At 56.8% G+C, this 20,000-nt stretch overlaps 1 protein-coding gene across 1 annotated transcript; it reads left to right on the top strand.

The window, feature by feature from the left end:
* Positions 1-17,188: 17,188 nt before the first annotated feature.
* Positions 17,189-19,993, top strand: LOC103173058 (natural resistance-associated macrophage protein 1; the record flags this gene model as incomplete). Its single annotated transcript, XM_042336037.1, has 6 exons — positions 17,189-17,372; positions 17,790-17,872; positions 18,004-18,126; positions 18,579-18,698; positions 19,175-19,281; positions 19,923-19,993. Coding segments are annotated over exons 1-6 (532 nt in total), but the record flags the coding sequence as incomplete, so codon positions are not given.
* Positions 19,994-20,000: the final 7 nt, after the last annotated feature.

Genomic DNA, 20,000 nt, shown 5'->3' with positions numbered 1-20,000 from the left:
GTAGTTTGTGGGGAGAGAGAGAGAGAGAGAGCGCGAGGTTTGCTGTGGTGTGTGAGGGCAGTCGGGGCGGGGGATGTGTGTAGTGACTGTGTGGCTGTGGCTGGGGCTGTGGCTGTGCCCGGGGCCGGGGCTGGCCCGGGCGGGGCCGGGGTCGGGTCCCGGTGCCCGGGCTCTGGGGCCGGTGGTGCAGTGCGGGGTGTGCGATGTGCGGGCGCGGGCGCTGTGCGGGGCGCTGCCCGCGGGGTGCGAGGCGGCCCGGGAGCCGGGGTGCGGCTGCTGTCTGACCTGCGCCCGGACCCACAGCGAGTCCTGTGGGGTCTACACCGAGCGCTGCGCCGCCGGACTCCGCTGTCTGCCCTCCGCCACCGACCCCCGACCGCTGCACTCCTTACTGACCGGCCGTGGGGTCTGCAGCCCGGACCCCGGACCCCGGGACAGCCCCGGACACCGCGAGGGACCCCCACACCGGCTCCACCCGACAGGTAAGGGACACCGACACCGCCACCAGCACCGCCACCAGCACCGACACCACCACCGACACCACCACCAGCACCGACACCGACACCGCCACCAGCACCGCCACCAGCACCGACACCGACACCACCACCAGCACCGACACCACCACCAGCACCGACACCAGCACCGACACCGCCACCAGCACCGACACCAGCACCGACACCGCCACCAGCACCGACACCAGCACCAGCACCGACACCGACACCGCCACCAGCACCGCCACCAGCACCGACACCGACACCAGCACCGACACCGACACCACCACCGACACCACCACCGACACCACCACCAGCACCGACACCAGCACCGACACCACCACCAGCACCGACACCACCACCAGCACCGACACCACCACCGACACCACCACCAGCACCGACACCGACACCGCCACCAGCACCGACACCGCCACCAGCACCGACACCGACACCACCACCAGCACCGACACCGCCACCAGCACCGACACCACCACCAGCACCGACACCGACACCACCACCAGCACCGACACCGCCACCAGCACCGACACCACCACCAGCACCGACACCGACACCACCACCAGCACCGACACCGCCACCAGCACCGACACCACCACCAGCACCGACACCGACACCACCACCAGCACCGACACCGCCACCAGCACCGACACCACCACCAGCACCGACACCGACACCACCACCAGCACCGACACCACCACCAGCACCGCCACCAGCACCGACACCGACACCGCCACCAGCACCGACACCGCCACCAGCACCGACACCGACACCAGCACCGACACCGACACCGCCACCAGCACCGACACCACCACCAGCACCAGCACCGACACCACCACCACCACCAGCACCGACACCACCACCACCACCAGCACCGACACCAGCACCGACACCAGCACCGACACCGACACCACCACCACCACCAGCACCGACACCGACACCACCACCAGCACCGACACCAGCACCGACACCACCACCAGCACCGACACCACCACCGACACCACCACCAGCACCGACACCACCACCAGCACCGACACCAGCACCGACACCGACACCGCCACCGGCACCGACACCGACACCACCGACACCGACACCAGCACCGACACCGACACCGCCACCAGCACCGACACCACCACCAGCACCGACACCAGCACCGACACCGACACCGACACCACCGACACCGACACCACCGCCAACACCGACACCGCCACCAGCACCGCCACCGACACCGTCAACACCACCACCGCCAACACCACAACCAACAGCACCATCAACACCGACAGCAACACCTCCACCGCCAGCAACACCGTCAACACCAACACCAACAGCACCACCACCGCCAACACCGACACCAACACCACCACCACCACCAGCACCGACACCACCGCCAGCACCGTCATCAACACAGTCAACACCGACAGCAACACCGCCACCACCGCCAACACCGTCACCAACACCACCACCAACACAGTCAACACCGACACCAACACCACCGTCAACACCGACACCACCACCGACAGCACCACCACCAACACAGTCAACACCGACACCAACAGCACCACCACCGACACCACCACCAACACAGTCAACCCCAACACCACCACCACCGCCACCACCGTCAACACCGACACCACCGCCACCGTCAACACCGACACCACCGACAGCACCGACACCACCACCGTCAACACCAACACCAACAGTACCACCACCGACACCACCACCAACACAGTCAACACCAACACCGCCACCACCGTCAACACCGACACCACCGCCAACACCGACAGCACCACCACCACCAGCACCATCAACACCGACACCACCGCCACTGCCAGCACCGACACCACCACCGCCAGTACCGTCAACACTGACAGCAACAGCACCAACACCACCACCACCGACACCAACACCACCGTCAACACAGTCAACACTGATACCAACAACACTGCCAACACCGTCAACACCGACACCACCAGCACAGTCAACACCAACACCACCGCCAGCACCACCATCGCCAACACAGTCAACACCGACACCAACACCACCGTCAACACCGACACCACCACCACCAACACAGTCAACACCGACACCAACAGCACCACCACCGCCAACACAGTCAACACCGACACCAACACCACCGTCAACACCGACACCACCACCACCAACACAGTCAACACCGACACTAACACCACCAACACAGTCAACACCGACACCAGCGCCAGCACAGTCAACACCAACACCACCGCCAGCACAGTCAACACCGACACCAACACCACCGCCGACACAGTCAACACTGAGACTAACAACACCACTAGCACAGTCAACACTGACACTAATAACACCCATACTGGCTCCCCACAGCAGGTAAGAGACACACTAATACTGACACAGTCAACACTGACACTAATAACACCAACAACATCTACATTAAGAACTCCCATACTTCTAACACCGCCAACACAGTCAACACTGATACTAATAACACCAAAAGTCCTAACACCAACTCCCTCAACACAGACACCAATAACATCACAGCAATCATATACCAATAACACCACTCTCTCTCTCCCTGGAGGAACACACCCCATTTACCCAAATCCAGAGAGTACTAGGCACAGGTTGGCAAGAGTCAAGGCTTGGGAGGAGCCCAGAGAGTGCGTTGGGATAACTGCTGGAGTCTAAGCTAAAACTGCGTAGTTTACCATTGAGAGCAATGTCTGCTACGTTTTCCTGCTGCTTGTCCAGCTAGGACCACCCTACCCGTTAGGGCTTTGGCTGCTGGGTTAACAGGAGCTGAGCGGATTGAGATTGGAGCCAGTTCAGCTCCAAGGAGATCCCACTTACTTCCCACCTACCCCTCTGTGAAGATAGTCACTAATTGATCATTAGCGTGGGTTTGAGCCTCACCAGGTGGACAGTAGGTACCAGGAACTCCCTGCGAGCTTCCTGGTGGGCAACACATCTCAGCATGAAATTCATCTTCCTGCCCACAGCTCGGGCACACGAACCTTCCCATTGAGCCGTGGCTCCACCAATTAGACACCATCACCTCTGTCACCGCAATCCTGATGCACTCCAGGATTGGGGAATAGTCTGAATCTCGCCCTCATTGTGAAGCCGGATTCTCTACAGTTTCTAAACGCAGGAAACAGATTCCCAAATTCACCAAAACTTAAAGGTTTAAGGGGAAGTGGTGCCGCGGGCTGAGACTAGGTGGAATTTGAAGCCAGCGTTGCTGGTGTGGAGCGCTGTCCAGTCACTGCCTGCTCCACGCACAGCATTACTGAGGTTTCAGCACTGAGGACATCGAGAGGTTTCCCTGCTCCCTGACTGACTGACTGACTGACTCACTGCCTCGCTCGCTCACTTACTCACATACAGAGACAAGACACACACTCACTCACTCACTCACTCTCACACACACAAAGAGACACATCATTTGGGTAAAAGATGCACAGAGCCTCGGAAGTGATTACATTGAGGCAGAGACACATAGATATGTATAACAGAGAGATAGTTTTGCTGTAAAGTGCAGTGACTGTGTTTAGTGACTGCGTGTTTGGTAGTGCCGATTTGCGTACAGCAATGTCCCACAAATGCCGTTAAGTGAATCAACGATTTTATGTAGAGGACGTCTGGGGACTTGACCCCACAACCTCCTGACCTGGGAGCGAGAGAGTGTGAGTGACTGAGCCGGGCTGACACCTGACACAGACCGAGACATCCTGACACTTCCGCTATTGGACAGTAACTCTCACCGTTTGGGCCGGTGTGAGTGAAAGCTTTGCCGTCGTCTGTTCCTCTGCCCCAAGTCCAGCTGTTTCCCTGCAGCTGTTTCCTCTGTCCAGCTGTGACTGTCCGGCTCTGCGGGGCTGGTGAGAAGCGGTGGAGCAGCACTGCCTCCTGGTGGCTGTCTGATGAATTACCTTCAGCCACCACTGATCAAAACTTCTTAGTTTTAGTATTATTATAATAATAATAATAATCATTGCAGTTGATATAGCGCTTTTCACGTCGGGAGGACGTCCCAAAGCGCTTCACGGAACACACTGTAAAGTGGATTGACTGTATATTTGTGGGCGAACGCGGCAGCCAATGGCGCACAGTAATGTCCCACAAAGCGTTGTAGATTGAAAATGACCAATTTATTATTTTATTTTTTTTGGTTTTTGGAGGGATTATTATTAGTATTGAAACGTCTTTCTCCCCATCTCTCTCTCCCCCCCGAACACTGACAAACCTCTGAGTGACCAGATTCCTGTATCTTAGTGGTTAGAGCACTCGCCTCGCAAGCGAGAGGACCCGGGTTCGATTCCCGGGCAGCTCAGGGCGAAACCTTAGGCAAGTTTCCTTACTACACACACACACACACACACACACGCGCGCGCCTCTGTTTAGCAGCAGTGAGTAGGAACCAGGTTGTTAGTCGATTGGCGGCGGATCACTTTCTGGGGGTAATAATTTGTTCACTCAATCCACCACTGTTTGTGGGGACGTCGCTGATGTGCGCAATCGCAATTGGCTGCTGCGTTTCGCCCACAAAACACAGTCACTACACTTTACAGTATATTCTGTGAAGCGCTTTGAGACGTCTCAATGATGTGATCAGGCGGTGTATCAAATGCAGGGATTATTATGATGATTTTTATTCTGTCGCTAACAATTGGGATCACTGTGAGTCTGACTCCCACTCTCTCTCTCTCTCCCCTCCCCCCCCAGACACGGAATCCCCGGAGCAGGTGGAGGGGCTGGGATCAGAGGGGGTCGAGGAGGGGGGCTACATGTCCCGCCCAATGCGTAAGAAGCCGGATCGGCTGCCCAAGCGCAAGGCGGAGGCCCTGAAGCGAGACCGGCAGAACCTCCTGCAACGAGCCAAAGCCGTGTCCTCAGCCGAGAACACAGCACACGAGCGGCACCAGACTGACAGCAAACACGAGTCCGAGCACGTGAGTCACTACGACCAGCACCGGGACCACCCACACCCCCAAGCCTCCCGCCCCCACCCCCCCCACTGGGTCACTGCTCCCTCCGCACACGCACACACACACACACACACCACGTACCCCCAGTGTCAGCCATGTTCAGCACCTTGGGGTCGTTCTTCCGACGTGAAGCCCGTCACGTGTCTAAAAGAACATTTGTTTTTCTTATTGTAATTAACAACAACAACAACAACAAGATTCCATTTATAGAGCGCCTTTCACGTCAGGAGGACGTCCCAAGGCGCTGCACAGTTGGGTCATGACCCGAGCAGGGGGGAAATGGTCAGGGTGAGGGGAGGGAAGGGAGGGAGAGAGGAGGGGGAAATGGTCAGGGTGAGGGGAGGGAAGGGAGGGAGCGAGGAGGAGGAAGAGAGTCGAGAGGGGAGCTGAAGGCACGGTCAAAGAGAAAGGTTTTGAGACCGGCCTTGAAGGAGGAAAGGGAGGAAGCGGCGAAGGCACTGGGGGATGGAGTTCCAGAGCCTCGGGGCTGAGAGGCTGAAGGCCCGACCACCGATAGTAGGGCGGTTTGGGCGGGGGACGTGGAGCAGACCGGATCCCCCCTCTGCGTCTGCGCTCCCCCCTCCCGCAGCACCCGCTCCTGACCCCCTCCCTCCCATCGTGTCCATGCAGTTCGCTGTCTGGCTGTGGTGTGACCCCTCTCTCTCTCTCTCTCTCTCTCTCTCAGGGACCGTGTAGACGTCAGATGGAGACGGTTTTACAGAGTTTGAAGAAAGCAGCTTTACTGCGGCCGCTGGAGATTTACATCCCCAACTGTGACAGGAAAGGTTTCTACAAGAGGAAACAGGTCAGTGTCTCGCACTCACTCACACACACACACTCACTCACACACTCACTCACACACACACACACTCACTCACACACTCACTCACACACACACTCACTCACACACTCACACACACTCACTCACTCACTCACTCACTGTCTCGCACACACGGCGTTTATCTGTTTGGGTCACTCACTCCACGGCTGTTTGTGGGACTCCGCACCCACAAAATACGCAGTACAATACAACACATCTTGTAAATATTCACTTTATAACATCAGAAGCGGTTGGGAACACTCAGCGGGTCAGGCAGCGTCTATGGCGAGAGGAAAGTGAGTTGACACGGTGTTGCCTGACCCGCTGAGTGTTCCCAACGACGTCTGTTTTTGTTTTCAGATTTCCAGCATCTGCTGTACTTTGCGTTTTGTTCGCTTTATAATATAATCTGTGAAGCGCTTAGAGACGACTGGGAAGAAGGACAAAGCGTTATAGCAAATACCAGGATTATTATTATAATGCAATTGCCGCTCACTCTGTCTCTCTCTCTCTCTCTGCCCTCAGTGTAAACCCTCCAAAGGCCGGAGAAAAGGGATTTGTTGGTGTGTGGACAAGTACGGGCTGCGGATGCCCGGCTCCGAGTTCCTGCCCCACGACACCCACTGTCACAGTCTCACAGACAGCAACTGAGCAACGAGCGAAGGGGAGAGAGAGAGAGAGAGAGAGAGAGAGAAAGCCAGAGCTCCGGGCTCCTGACGTCCTGTCTACAGGAAAAACATCCCACCCCCCCCCCACACTCCCCAGCTCTTTTCCCCTCCCCCCACCCCTGGCTTCCATCCCCCACCCCGCTCTTTCCCCCACCCCCCCTGGATATTTTAGTGGTGACAAGCTGTATATTTTTGGCAGTGCATCAAACGTTATTCTCCAATTAGTTTTGAATTATTATTGTGCTTATTTTTGGTGGTGGGGGGGGGGGGCGGGAGGGTGGAAGAGAGGTGGGGGGGGGAACTGTAATCGATTTCAGTGTTGTGTTCGTGGGCTGCTGTGGGCTCTCCCAACCCCCTCCCCACTCATTTACCCCTTTCCGCCACTCGTCGCCCCCCAACCCCCAAAAAAGGACCACCTGCGTTTCTATAGAAATGACCGGGTTTTTAATTATTTTTCTCTGTGTGACTATTTGAGAGATTTTTCTTTCTGTTAATTTATCTCCTCCCCCCGCCCCACCCCCACCCCGCCCCCCCCCCCCCCCCACACACCCCACCCTCTCTGCCCCACTGTTTACAGACCCATTTTCTAGCTACGAGATGGTATATATCTGTGGTATTTCCGCGTGTGGGGGGTAGGGGTCGAAAGGGGGTAAGAAAGGGGGTATGGATCGTGTTGTACTGTGGTTGATGGTATGGGGGGGGGGTTGGAATTGGGATGCTGTAGTACCCAATGCCAACCACCAGGTTGTGCTATTGTCTCCTCCCCAGGGAAGCCTGGCAAACCCATCAGCGCCTCCTACTGCCACACTTTGGGTACTGCATCCACTGCCTTTTTTTTCTCTCTCCCCCCCCCCCCCCCACACTTTGTCTGCAGGGACAGGGCATTGCTCACACTCCCCTCCCCCCAAAACAGTCCGATTTCCCTCCATTCCAACCGCAGCCCATGGGCAACACGGGGCTATTGGTCCTTGATTGCTGACCCTCAGTGGAGACCAGGAACTCAGTACTGATGGGGGCCGGCGAGATGGTGGGGGGGGGGGGGGGGAGAGGGGGGACTGAACCTGGGAGCGTCTGACACTGTGACCACAACCACTAGGCGTAGGTGGAGTATTCGGCCACGGTGGGGGGGGGGTCAATTGGGGTCAGTCAGTCGGTTGGGCCAGTAACTGACCTCGGCAAACACAGGGCAACCACCACAAAGTGCAGCACAGCAAAGGTCATGGGTGTGAGAACCAGAGGGAGACCAGACGAGGAGACATGTTTTTACCCGGAGAGTTGTTACAGTCTGGAAGGCCCGGCCTGAAAGGCTGGTGGAGGCAGATTCAATAGTAGCTTTCCAAAGGGAATTGGATAGGGACTAGAATAGGGCTATGGGGGTAAGAGCGGGGGAGTGGGGCAGATTGGGGTAAGATCAGGGGAGTGGGGCTGATTGGGGTAAGAGCGGGGGAGTGGGGCAGATTGGGGTAAGAGCGGGGGAGTGGGGCTGATTGGGGTAAGAGTGGGGGAGTGGGATTAGTTGGTGGCTCTTTCAAAGAGCCGGCAAAGGCACAGTGGGCCGAATGGCCTCATTCTGTGCTGTAAGATTCTTTTGTGTCCCCAACCCATTGCCTTGTGTTACTTAACAACAACTTGTATTTATATGGGAGTCCTGTAGCTCAGTGATGAGAGCACTCGTCTCGCAAGAAAGGACCCGGGTTCAATTCCCGGGCGGGTTAGGGCGAAACCTTGGGCAAGTTTCCTTATTCCACACACACACACACACACACACACACACACGCACACGCACTCGCGCGCCTCTGTTCACCAGCAGTAAGTAGGAACTGGGTTGTTAGTTGATTGTCGGATCGCTTTTCCGGGGTGTAATAATCCCTCCAAAAAAAAATTTATAATTTGGTCGCTCAATCCACGACGGTTTGTTGGACACTGCAGTGTGCAAATAGCTGCTGCGGTTTGCCCGCAAAATATACAGTCACTACACTTTACACGCAGGGTAGCGTCCCAGAACTCTTTAGTTAACACGAGAATTGGCAAATTTTGGTCACCTCCTAACCTTTGACTGTAACCGACCGGCTGACCCCTTTTCAAGACCCCCGCGATCGCTCACCTGCACGAGAGAGAGAGAGAGAGAGAGAAGTAAACCCAGTGAATCATGTTTTGTGTTATGTACTGAATAATTTTTTTTTACCAAAAAAGTGTATAGGTGTGAAGATAAACTGTTGCTATTTATTCAACTTATAATTTATCTACTCTCCATTCTTAGATTGTTTTGGTTTTATTTAATAAAATGTAAAATGTATGTACGCGAATCCTCGTCAGTCTCTTGTCTTACGCACCAGTGAGTCCCACTGCCCTCCCCTCCGCACCTCAGCAAAGCCATAGCCTCCTGCACTCACCCCAAACCCCTCTAACCCCCGCCCCCAGTGACTGGTCGGCCGGCCCTGCCGGGTCCTGCCGATGAGCCAGGCTGGGTGTGGACCTCCTGGGTCAGGAACCGGACTGCGGACCGTCACAGAGAGAGGGGGGGGGGGGGGGGGGCTCGATCCCCACATTCCATTGCCAAACATGTCACCCTGGGGCCAGTTCAGCTCTGAGGATACGTCTCCCACAGACACACACACACACACACACACAGACAAAGTGAGAGTGTGAGAGACAGCTCTACGTTACAGTTACACAGCGCTGATCAGGTTGGGAGGACGTCCCAAGGCATTGGACACTTAGGGAATTTGGGCCCGAGCTGGGGGCTGGGATCAGGAGGGAGCGCGTGGAGGGCAGGGAGGGAAGGGGGTGGGAGGGTGACCGAAGGCACGGTCAAAGAGGAGGGTCTTCAAACGGACCTTGACGGAGGCGATGGAAGGGATTATTCTATGTTTTTATTTTATTCTCGGTTTTATTGCCGGGCGTTTAACAAGATTTCAGTTTTTAAAAAAGGACAAATCGTGGGCCTGTGTTTGGGCTGGGGTTTGTGGGCCTGTGTTTGGGCTGGGGTTTGGGCCTGTGTTTAGGCTGGGGTGTGGGCCTGTGTTTGGGCTGGGGTGTGGGCCTGTGTTTGGGCTGGGGTGTGGGCCTGTGTTTGGGTTGGGGTGTGGGCCTGTGTTTGGGCTGGGGTGTGGGCCTGTGTTTGGGCTGGGGTGTGGGCCTGTGTTTGGGCTGTGTGGGCTGGGGTGTGGGCCTGTGTTTGGGCTGGGGTGTGGGCCTGTGTTTGGGCCTGTGTTTGGGCTGGGGTGTGGGCCTGTGTTTTGTGTTTGGGCTGGGGTGTGGGCCTGTGTTTGGGCTGGGTGTGGGCCTGTGTTTGGGCTGGGGTGTGGGCCTGTGTTTGGGCTGGGGTGTGGGCCTGTGTTTGGGCCTGTGTTTGGGCTGGGGTGTGGGCCTGTGTTTGGGCTGGGGTGTGGGCCTGTGTTTGGGCTGGGGTGTGGGCCTGTGTTTGGGCCTGTGTTTGGGCTGGGGTTTGGTGAGCTGTGCTGCTCAGACGTGGAGAGAGTTTGGGTGAGTCGGAGACCAAAATAAATAACCTGAACAATGATAATCTTTGCATTTGACGCAGCGCCTCATCACGTCTTCGAGACACCTCAAACACTTCACAGGATACAAAGTGCAGTAACTGTGTATTTTGTAGGCGATACACGGCAGCCAATCGCACACAGGAATGAGAATTGGCTCCGAGGTGATATGTTTGGCAATGCCAAGTGCTCTCACCGACCTGCGCTAACACAGGTAAACAGGTGTCCCTCCAGGGAGAGGGGAGAGAGAGAGAGAGAGAGAGAGAGCGCATAACCTATCTCTGGGAATTCCATGTCGAGGTGCGAAGCCCGGAATTCTCTGTTGGGTTTGGAGTGATGGGTTTCCATGCGTGTCAGACACCCGGGCGACCACCGTGATGGGTTTCCATGCGTGTCAGACACCCGGGTGACCACCGTGATGGGTTTCCATGCGTGTCAGACACCACCGTGATGGGTTTCCATGCGTGTCAGACACCCGGGTGACCACCGTGATGGGTTTCCGTGTGTGTCAGACACCCGGCTGGACAAAAAGAGGGGGGAGAGAGAGAGAGGGGGGGGGGGGGGGGGGCAACAAGAGAGAGAAGGGAGCAAGAGTGGGGCCTGACAGTGGAGAGAGAAAGGAAGGAGAATGGAGAGAGAGAGAGAGAGAGAGGGGGGGGAAAGGGAGAGAGTGAAAATGGAAAGAGGAAGGAGAGGGGGGGGGGGGGGGGGGGGGGGTGGGGGGGGAAATAAGTTGTAAATAATTTTTGGGGGAGGAGGTTTCAAACATTTTATTTTGGGGGAAAGTTTCAAACAGGTTTTCGGTGGGAATTGTTACTATTAACATTTTAAACAATTTCTTTTGGGGGAAACTTTTACACCGTTTTTTTCTGAGGGGGAGTTTTGAACAATTGTGGGGGAGGAAAGAGCTGTTCGGAGGGGAAAGGGGTGGAGCGTGAGGGTGGGGGAGTGAGGGGAGCTGGTGTGTGTGTGTGTGTGTGTGTGTGCGCTTAAGTAAGTGTGACAGTAAGTGTGTGAGTGTGACAGTGAGTGTGACAGAAAGTGTGTGAATGTGACAGTGAGTGTGTGTGTGCCAACGGGTGTGCGAGTGTGCCAGCGGGTGTGCGAGTGTGCCAGCGGGTGTGTGAGTGTGCCAGCGGGTGTGCGAGTGTGCCAGCGGGTGTGCGAGTGTGCCAGCGGGTGTGCGAGTGTGCCAGCGGGTGTGTGGGTGTGCGAGTGTGCCAGCGGGTGTGCGAGTGTGCCAGCGGGTGTGCGAGTGTGCCAGCGGGTGTGTGAGTGTGCCAGCGGGTGTGTGAGTGTGCCAGCGGGTGTGCGAGTGTGCCAGCGGGTGTGCGAGTGTGCCAGCGGGTGTGCGAGTGTGCCAGCGGGTGTGCGAGTGTGCCAGCGGGTGTGCGAGTGTGCCAGCGGGTGTGCAAGTGTGCTAGCGGGTGTGTGAGTGTGCCAGCGGGTGTGTGAGTGTGCCAGCGGGTGTGTGAGTGTGCCAGCGGGTGTGCGAGTGTGCCAGCGGGTGTGTGAGTGTGCTCGGGCTCGGGCTCCCGGGGGCAGCTCGAAACATTAAGATGGGCAACTAACGGTGTGTTGGGGGTCCGTCGCTGTGCGCAATTGGCTGCTGCGTTTCGCCCACAAAATTTACTGTCAATTCTCGATCACCGTCGGCGTTCCCGGTGAGACTGGGACTCTGGGATCCCGGGAGAGCAGTGGCCACGGAGACAGAGCACAGAGGGTCCCGCAGGAAGGTGACGGATTGGAATGTTCGGGGAGAGGGGCTCCGGGTGGGAATGGATCGTGGGATTGCGGGATAGCTCCGCCTACTCTTCCCATTCCTCCTGAAGCTGAAACCAGAAATATAATAATTAATAATAACGGCTAATAACACCGCGGGAGGGGGAGGGAGGGGGGGGAGGTGGGGGGGGGGGTGGGGGGGGAGGTGGGGGGGGAGGTGGGGGGGGGAGGTGGGTGGGGAGGTGGGGGGGGGATTGCCACTCACCGTGTTGATGCGCCGGATGAGAACCGGCCGGACTTCGAGCTCCAGTAACCAATCGTCCCGGAGAATCCGGTATCGGAATTCCTCGTAGCGGAGGCGGCATTCCAGGTCCGGCTCCTCGCTCTCCCTCTCGCTCCCCATGTCTCGCTCCCCTCCCCCCAGGAGCCCGGCCCTCGCCCGTCCCAGCTCCGCCCTCAGACAGTCACCACGGCGAGAGCATTCCCGCAGCTCGCTCTCCAGCGCTCCCGCTCGCTCCGCTCTCCGGACCAGCAGCTCCAGCTCATCCCAATCCCCGTGTCCGGCCGGACTGCGTCCCACCCCCGCGGGCGGACCGCAAGACGCCAGAGGCCATGTCCTCTCACGTGTCGGTACGTGACCGGGGTGCGTGTTCAGGCCACCGCCGTCCGTGTTCCTGTGGCCGCGATGCACGTGGCGTTCACCGCGATCCCCGCTCTGGCTGCCGTGCCGAGTCTTCCGGGTCTCCGGCAAATCCCGTCCCTTTTCCGGCGCTCGTGGTCCGTAACGCCTCTCGTGCAGGTCGATCCAGCGCCGGGCCAGGCTGGCTGCTCGCAGGCTCTCCTCCAGGATGTCCGTCACCAGGCGGGAGCCGGGCTGAGGGGGGGGCTGAGGGCGGGGCAGGGGGTTCGGGGGTGGGTTCTGCCCCCTCTTTGATGTCCCCCCCGCCAGCAGCAGAGCCCACCCTCTCCGCACCTGGAACAGACGCTTAGCCACACCCGCGATGGGGTCTGACCAGCTGCCCCCCACGTGGTCCTCGTTCACCACCTCCGCACCTTCCTCCTCTTCCTCCTCCTGCCTCCGGCACGAAGAAGAGGAGGAGGAGGAGAGGGATGAAGGTGAGGGGCAGACCGGGGTCTCGGCGTCCTCGCTCACATACAGGGTCTCACACAATGGTATCACCACCGCCTGATCAAACCTCTCCTTGTCCTCACGCAGGCCAGCCAGGCACGAGGGTGGACAGCCCCCCGCAGCCCCCTTCCCCCAGGTCCCAGTCCTCCCTTCCCTCTGGACCCCCACCTTACGCCGGCCCCCCACTAGGCACTGCTCATAGCTCTCCTGCCACCTCCGTACACTTCGCTCAAACACCGTCACTTCCGCTCGGAGAGAGGTATAGACAGCATCCATGATTCCTGCAGGGAATGGGGTTAGAGTAGAGAGCTCCAGTGGGGCAGCGAGCCCCAGCACAGACACGATGGGGGGGAGAGAGAGAGAGAGCAGGGAATGGGGTGAGAGTAGAGAGCTACATTGGTGGGGGAGCGAGCCCCAGCACAGACACGATGGGGGGGGAGAGAGAGAGCAGGGAATGGGGTTAGAGTAGAGAGCTCCAGTGGGGCAGCGAGCCCCAGCACAGACACGATGGGGGGGGAGAGAGAGAGAGCAGGGAATGGGGTTGGAGTAGAGAGCTCCAGTGGGGGAGCGAGCCCCAGCACAGACACGATGGGGGGGAGAGAGAGAGCAGGGAATGGGGTTAGAGTAGAGAGCCCCAGTGGGGGAGCGAGCCCCAGCACAGACACGATGGGGGGAGAGAGAGAGAGCGCGGGGGGTGAGGAGAGTGGGACCTGTCGGTCAGTCTCTGGGCCGGCAGAGGCAGGAGCGCGGTGTGGGGCACTCGCTTCGCTGTGTGATGGTGTGAGAGGAGCTGCCGTGTGTAACCCTGGTGATGACAAGTCTGCACTCGCAGCCAGAGCAGCGACAGCCTCAGACACGCCCCGACCCACACCCCAGCCACACGCACACAGCAATGACTGACAGCCAAACGCCACGGACTGTGAGCAGCACCGACAGACACACACACAGACAGACAGACACAAACAGATTTTTTTGTTGCCCAGCCGGGTGTCTGACACACACGGAAACCCATCACCTTGTGCTTAAGAGTCTCCAAACCCAACCGAGAATTCCCCACATCCCCCCCTACACCTGGAAACCCCAGAGAGAGATTGTCGGGATGGAATGGAATGCGCTCTCTCTCTCTCTCTCTCTCCCCCCTCTCCCTGAAGGGACACATCCTGTTTATCTAATTCCAGGGAGTATTAGGTGCAGGTTGGCGAGAGCCAAGGGTTGGTTGGGAGATACCAGAGTGTGCGTTGGGGTAACGGCTGGAGTCTAACCAGCTAAACCCACACAGCTCGCCATCGAGAGCGCTGTCTGGCAAGTTTTCCTGCTGCTTGTCCAGCTAGGACCATCCCTTCCAGGTTTGGGGAATTCACTAAGAAACGTGGAAGAAAAATCTTTTCACTCGTGTCCCAGTAACAGACAGTCTCCCTCTCACCCCCGGGGGCCACAACCCAACACCTGCACCATTGGATTCCAGATTAATTGGGTTTAACGAGATTAACTGTCGTTGTGGTGCAGACAAAGAGGAACTTGGCTCTTCACAGAAAAGCTGTTTGAGACGTGAGGGGGCGGCGAGGAACCACACGGGACAGGTGTGGGATAAAATAAGCGCACGGATAAAACATTCCTCCAGTGCCCTGGTGTACCGCGTCCAGCGGTGGTCACTGTGACACAAGGGCCTAGAGACAGTGCAGAGGAGAGCAACAAGGCTGATCCCCAGTGTTAGAGCTGGAAGCAATGATTAGACACGTGTCTGTTTACGTGTTCAGGCAGACGTTACAAAGGAGTCCCATAGCGAAGTGGTTAGAGCACTCGCCTCGCAAGCGAGAGGATTTGATTCCCGGTCAGGGTGGTACCTTAGGCGAGTCTCCTCACTCCACACGCCTGTGTTTTCCAGCAGTAAGTAGGAACCCGGTTGTTAGTCAATTGCCGGATCACTTTTCCGGGGGTAATAAAACCTCCCAAAAAATTTTGCTTTAAAAATAATATTTTGGTCACTCAGTCCTCGACTGTTTGTGGGGACGCTGCTGTGCGCAATTGGCTGCCGCATTTAACCCACAAAATACACAGTCACTACACTTTACGGTATATTCTGTGAAGCGCTTTGAGACGTCTCAACAGTGTGATAAGGCGCTGTATCAAATGCCAGGTTTTTTTTTATTATTATATTCTCTTTATCACTTTCCGTATTGTGACCTTCACTCTCATCCCTTTTATTCTTATCTTCCAGTTACTATTATTTCAACCCTTTCCTCCCCATTGACTTTAAAGTCCTTTCTACAATCCTATTTATCCCTTTGGATAGGACCAGAGTCCCGGCCCAAACAACAAGGAACACAACTGAGTAAATGGAATTAACACACAAACACAACAAAAATAGCCCCAGCTTCAGCTGCTCTGGTATCTGTTCCGCTTTTCTCTCTCTCTCTCTCTCTGGTGGAGGGGAAAATTACTGACGCATAGCGAGCCTGAGTTTCATGTCAGGAGGATGTCTCAAAGCACTTCACAGGCGATACTGTAAGGTTTAGTGACTGTGTGGTTTGTGGGCAAAACGCGGCACGATTTGCACACAGCGACATCCCCACAAACTGCCGTGAAGCGAGTGACAAATTATATCCCGGGGGGATTGTTGGCCAGGACACCCGGAGAGAGAGAGAGAGAGAGAGAGAGAAACTCCTGTTTCTCTCAGGGCGCACCAAACAGGGCGCAGGCGGGGAGTGAGCGAGGTTCAACGTCTCTTCCGAAAGACGGCAGCTCCGATAATACAACGCTCGCTCTCCCTCTCTTCCCCCCCAGCGCTGCGCTAGAGAGCCAGCCTGGACTGTGAGCTCAGAGCCCCCCATGCGCTGGGGGAGGTGAGTGGGTTTAAGATGTGAGAGTAGTGTACAGCGTGGGGGTGGGTGGGTGGGTGGGAGGGGGTGGGGTGCGTGCGTGCGGGTGTTGCTCTCTGTGCCTTTGGGTTAAACTTTATCCCAGTGATGATGAGCATGTGATGAAGGAGAGTCACTCCGTGTCATGAGACCAGTTGTGGTTGGCATGAGGCAGACTGCGGTGTGCGCGTGTGTTGCGCTCAGCCTTGTGTGAGAGGTTGTATCCTCACTGAGCGATGGAGAGGCCTGAGTCAGCGCTCGCTCACTCACCGACCGACCGACGCCAGTCTGTCAGGACGAGACCGGCAGCAACAGCTGAGGTTTGAACACAAGAAAATTGCGAAACCCCAGAATTTTGTAACCTCAGGATCAGCCGCTCACCCGCTCGACTCCACAGGGCAGCGTGTCAGAGCGTTCAAGCAATGGCGGGGCCTGACTCCGAGCTGGGAGGAGGGGGAAGCGGCCAGAAGCACGGTCGAACAGGACTTGAAAGAGGGGGGAGAGAGAGAGAGGGGGTGGGGGGGGCAAGGTCAACAACAACAACTTGCTCCAAAGCACTCCGGGCCGCCCGCACCACAGCAGTCAGTAGGAACCCGCTTGTCAGTCGATTGGGGGATCACTTTCCGGGGGTAATAATCCCTTCAAATAAATAATCAAAATGTGGTCACTCAATCCACGACTGTTTGTGAGACACCGCTGTGCGCAATTGGGTGCCGCGTTTCACCCACAAAACACACAGTCACTACACTTTACAGCGTATTCCGTGCTTTGAGACGTCTCGAAGACCTGACCAGGCGCTGCATCGAATGCAAGGATTATTGCTGTATTGTTATTTATAATTAATAACCAGAGGTGGGAAAATGCCACGAGCTTCACCACGATAACCTCGTTGGCCTCTCCAGGGCCGGATACACCACAAACCATGTCAGCAACACAAAGCCTCTTCCAGTCACACCAGCTTCCTCCATGTGAGCTCACTAGTTTCACTTCGCAGTTGAGTGAGAGAAGCTGTAACTGCCAACTCCCGGCGCAGCGGCTTGGCTCGGGCTCTGCGCTGGAGACAGGTTTGTGCAGATCTGAGAGAGTTATCAGGTGCGGTGTCCATGAGAGGAACTGATTGCCCACCGACCCCGTCCACACTCGCACCAAGTCACACCTTAGCATGGACTCCTCCCCGCAACACAGCACAGGTCAACACAACTTTATACTTGTGTGTGTGCGTGTGTGTGTCTGTGTGGGAGTGTGTGTGTGTGTGGGAGTGTGTGTGTGTGTCTGTCTGTCTGTGTGGGAGTGTGTGTGTGTCTGTCTGTCTGTGTGGGAGTGTGTGTGTCTGTCTGTCTGTGTGGGAGTGTGTGTGTCTGTCTGTCTGGGAGTGTGTGTGTGTCTGTCTGTCTGTCTGTGTGGGAGTGTGTGTGTCTGTCTGTCTGTGTGGGAGGGTGTGTGTGTGTGTCTATCTGGTGACAGTGTGTGTGCGTGAGTGTGTGTCTGTCTGTGTGAATCTGTGATGGTGTGCGTGTCAGTGTGTGTTTCTCTCTACCTACAATATGAGTGTGAGGATGTGAGTGTGACAGACTTCCAGAACTGACAACTTGTTTATTCCCTTCCAGACACTGCCGTTTCCGATCAGACAGATGGCCTCGGCCCCGACCAGGGACAGGAGGAGAAAGTCATCATCCTAAAGGCGGGAGTGGTATGTGATCAGATGGTTGGCTGATTGATCGGCCCATTGATAAGTGTGTTGGTCGGTTGATAAATTTATAATGTAAACGTGAGTAGTTGTTGTTGTTGTTGATGGTGTTGGTGTTGATGATGTTCTCACAGCCGGGGTTCAGCTTCAGGAAGCTATGGTTGTTCACAGGCCCGGGATTCCTGATGAGTATTGCGTACCTGGATCCCGGGAACATCGAGGCAGACCTGCAGTCAGGAGCTGCAGCCGGCTACCAGGTGAGGGTGTGGTCCCCAACTTCCCCCCACCCACAGGGCGCAGCCTCCCTCTCAGGTCCTGGGTGTGGTTCTGGATTGTAGGTGTGGGTCGGGATGGTGGGTGTGGTTCGGGATGGTGGGTGTGGGTCGGGATGGTGGGTGTGGGTCGGGATGGTGGGTGTGGTTCGGGATGGTGGATCCCTGCCAGAAACATAACATAACATTGACGGGTTATGGAGGGAGTGGGTGGGGCGGATGGGGAGGGGGGACACGGAGAGAGGGGGGAATTAAATCAGAAGGTGGGCCGCATCTGGCCCGCGGGCCGCCAGTTGGACCAACTGTGAGAAGTGTAGCCTATAAGAGTTATTATGTGTTACCCAGAGTGGCCCACTCTCTCTCCCCATAGCTGCTCTGTGTGTGCGTGTGCGTGCGCTCGTGTCTGTGTGTGTGTAACACCCTCTCTCTGCCCACAGCTGCTGTGGGTTCTGCTCTGGTCTACGGTCCTGGGACTGTTGTTACAGAGACTGTCGGCTCGGCTGGGGGTGGTAACCGGCCTACACCTGGCTGAGGTGTGTTACCTGTACTACAGCAAGGTGAGCACCACACTGCCACTTTCTCTCTATCTCACTCTCTCTCACTCACTCTCTCTCACACTCTCTACCATTGGTTCAGCCTCTCTGCCCCCACACTGTGGAACTCCATCCCATCCCATCGCCCCTCCGCCTCGCACTCTCCCGCGACTCCTTCAAGGCTCGTCTTAAGACCTTCCTCTTTGACCGCGCTTCGGGTCACCCACCACCCTCACCCCACCTGTCCTCCACCCCTCCTGATCCCAACCCCCAGCTCAGGTCCTATTCCCTCACCATCCAACCAGGGCCTTGGGAGCACAAAGCACGGACACAAGGGGGCGAATATGTCGGGATTTCTCTATGAGTTCCATTGTAATGTGTGTTGACGGGAGACATGCGGGGAGAGAGGGAGGGAGACACGCGGGGAGGGACGCGGGGAGGGACGCAGGGAGGGACGCAGGGAGGAAGGCAGTGAGCAGAGCTAAGCTTTTGGTTGGCAGGTGCCGCGGTTGTTGCTGTGGATGCTGATGGAGATCGCCATCATAGGCTCGGACATGCAGGAGGTGATCGGCACAGCCATCGCCATCAATCTGCTGAGCAACCAATGGTAAGACACCTGCCTCTCATCTCCCCCCACACCCCCCCCCACACACCCCTCCCCAACCCCTAATCTAACAGGAACGTTAGAATGTGGTTGCACAGTGTAGAGGGAAGTTTACTGTGTCTCTTTCTGTGTGACGGTCTCTATGTGTGTGACAGTCGCTGTGTCAGGTTTCTGTGTGATGGTGTCTCTGTGTGTGTGACGGTGTCTGTGTGTGACGGTCTCTATGTGTGTGACAGTCGCTGTGTCAGGTTTCTGTGTGTTGGTATCTGTGTGTGTGTGACGCTGTCTGTGTGTGTGACGGTGTCTGTGTGTGTGATGGTGTCTGTGTGTGTGATGATGTCTGTGTGTGTGACGGTGTCTGTGTGTGTGAGACGGTGCATGTGATGGTGTGTGATGGTGTCTCTGTGTGTGAGACGGTGCGTGTGATGATGTCTGTGTGTGTGATGGTGTCTGTGCGTGTGATGATGTCTGTGTGTGTGACGGTGACTGTGTGTGTGAGATGGTGCATGTGATGGTGTGTGATGGTGTCTCTGTGTGTGAGACGGTCTGTGTGTGTGAGACGGTGCGTGTGATGATGTCTGTGTGTGTGACGGTGACTGTGTGTGTGTGAGACGGTGCATGTGATGGTGTTGGTGTGATTACAGGGTTCCCTTGTGGGGTGGAGTCCTCATCACCATTGGGGACACTCTGGGCTTTCTATTCCTGGACAAATATGGTGAGTG

This window comes from Callorhinchus milii, unplaced genomic scaffold, assembly GCF_018977255.1.
Source record: "Callorhinchus milii isolate IMCB2004 unplaced genomic scaffold, IMCB_Cmil_1.0 Scaffold6, whole genome shotgun sequence".
NCBI classification, from domain to species: domain Eukaryota; kingdom Metazoa; phylum Chordata; class Chondrichthyes; order Chimaeriformes; family Callorhinchidae; genus Callorhinchus; species Callorhinchus milii.
The sequence above is the reverse complement of the archived record's forward strand: the minus strand, read 5'-3'. Positions and strand labels throughout refer to the sequence as shown.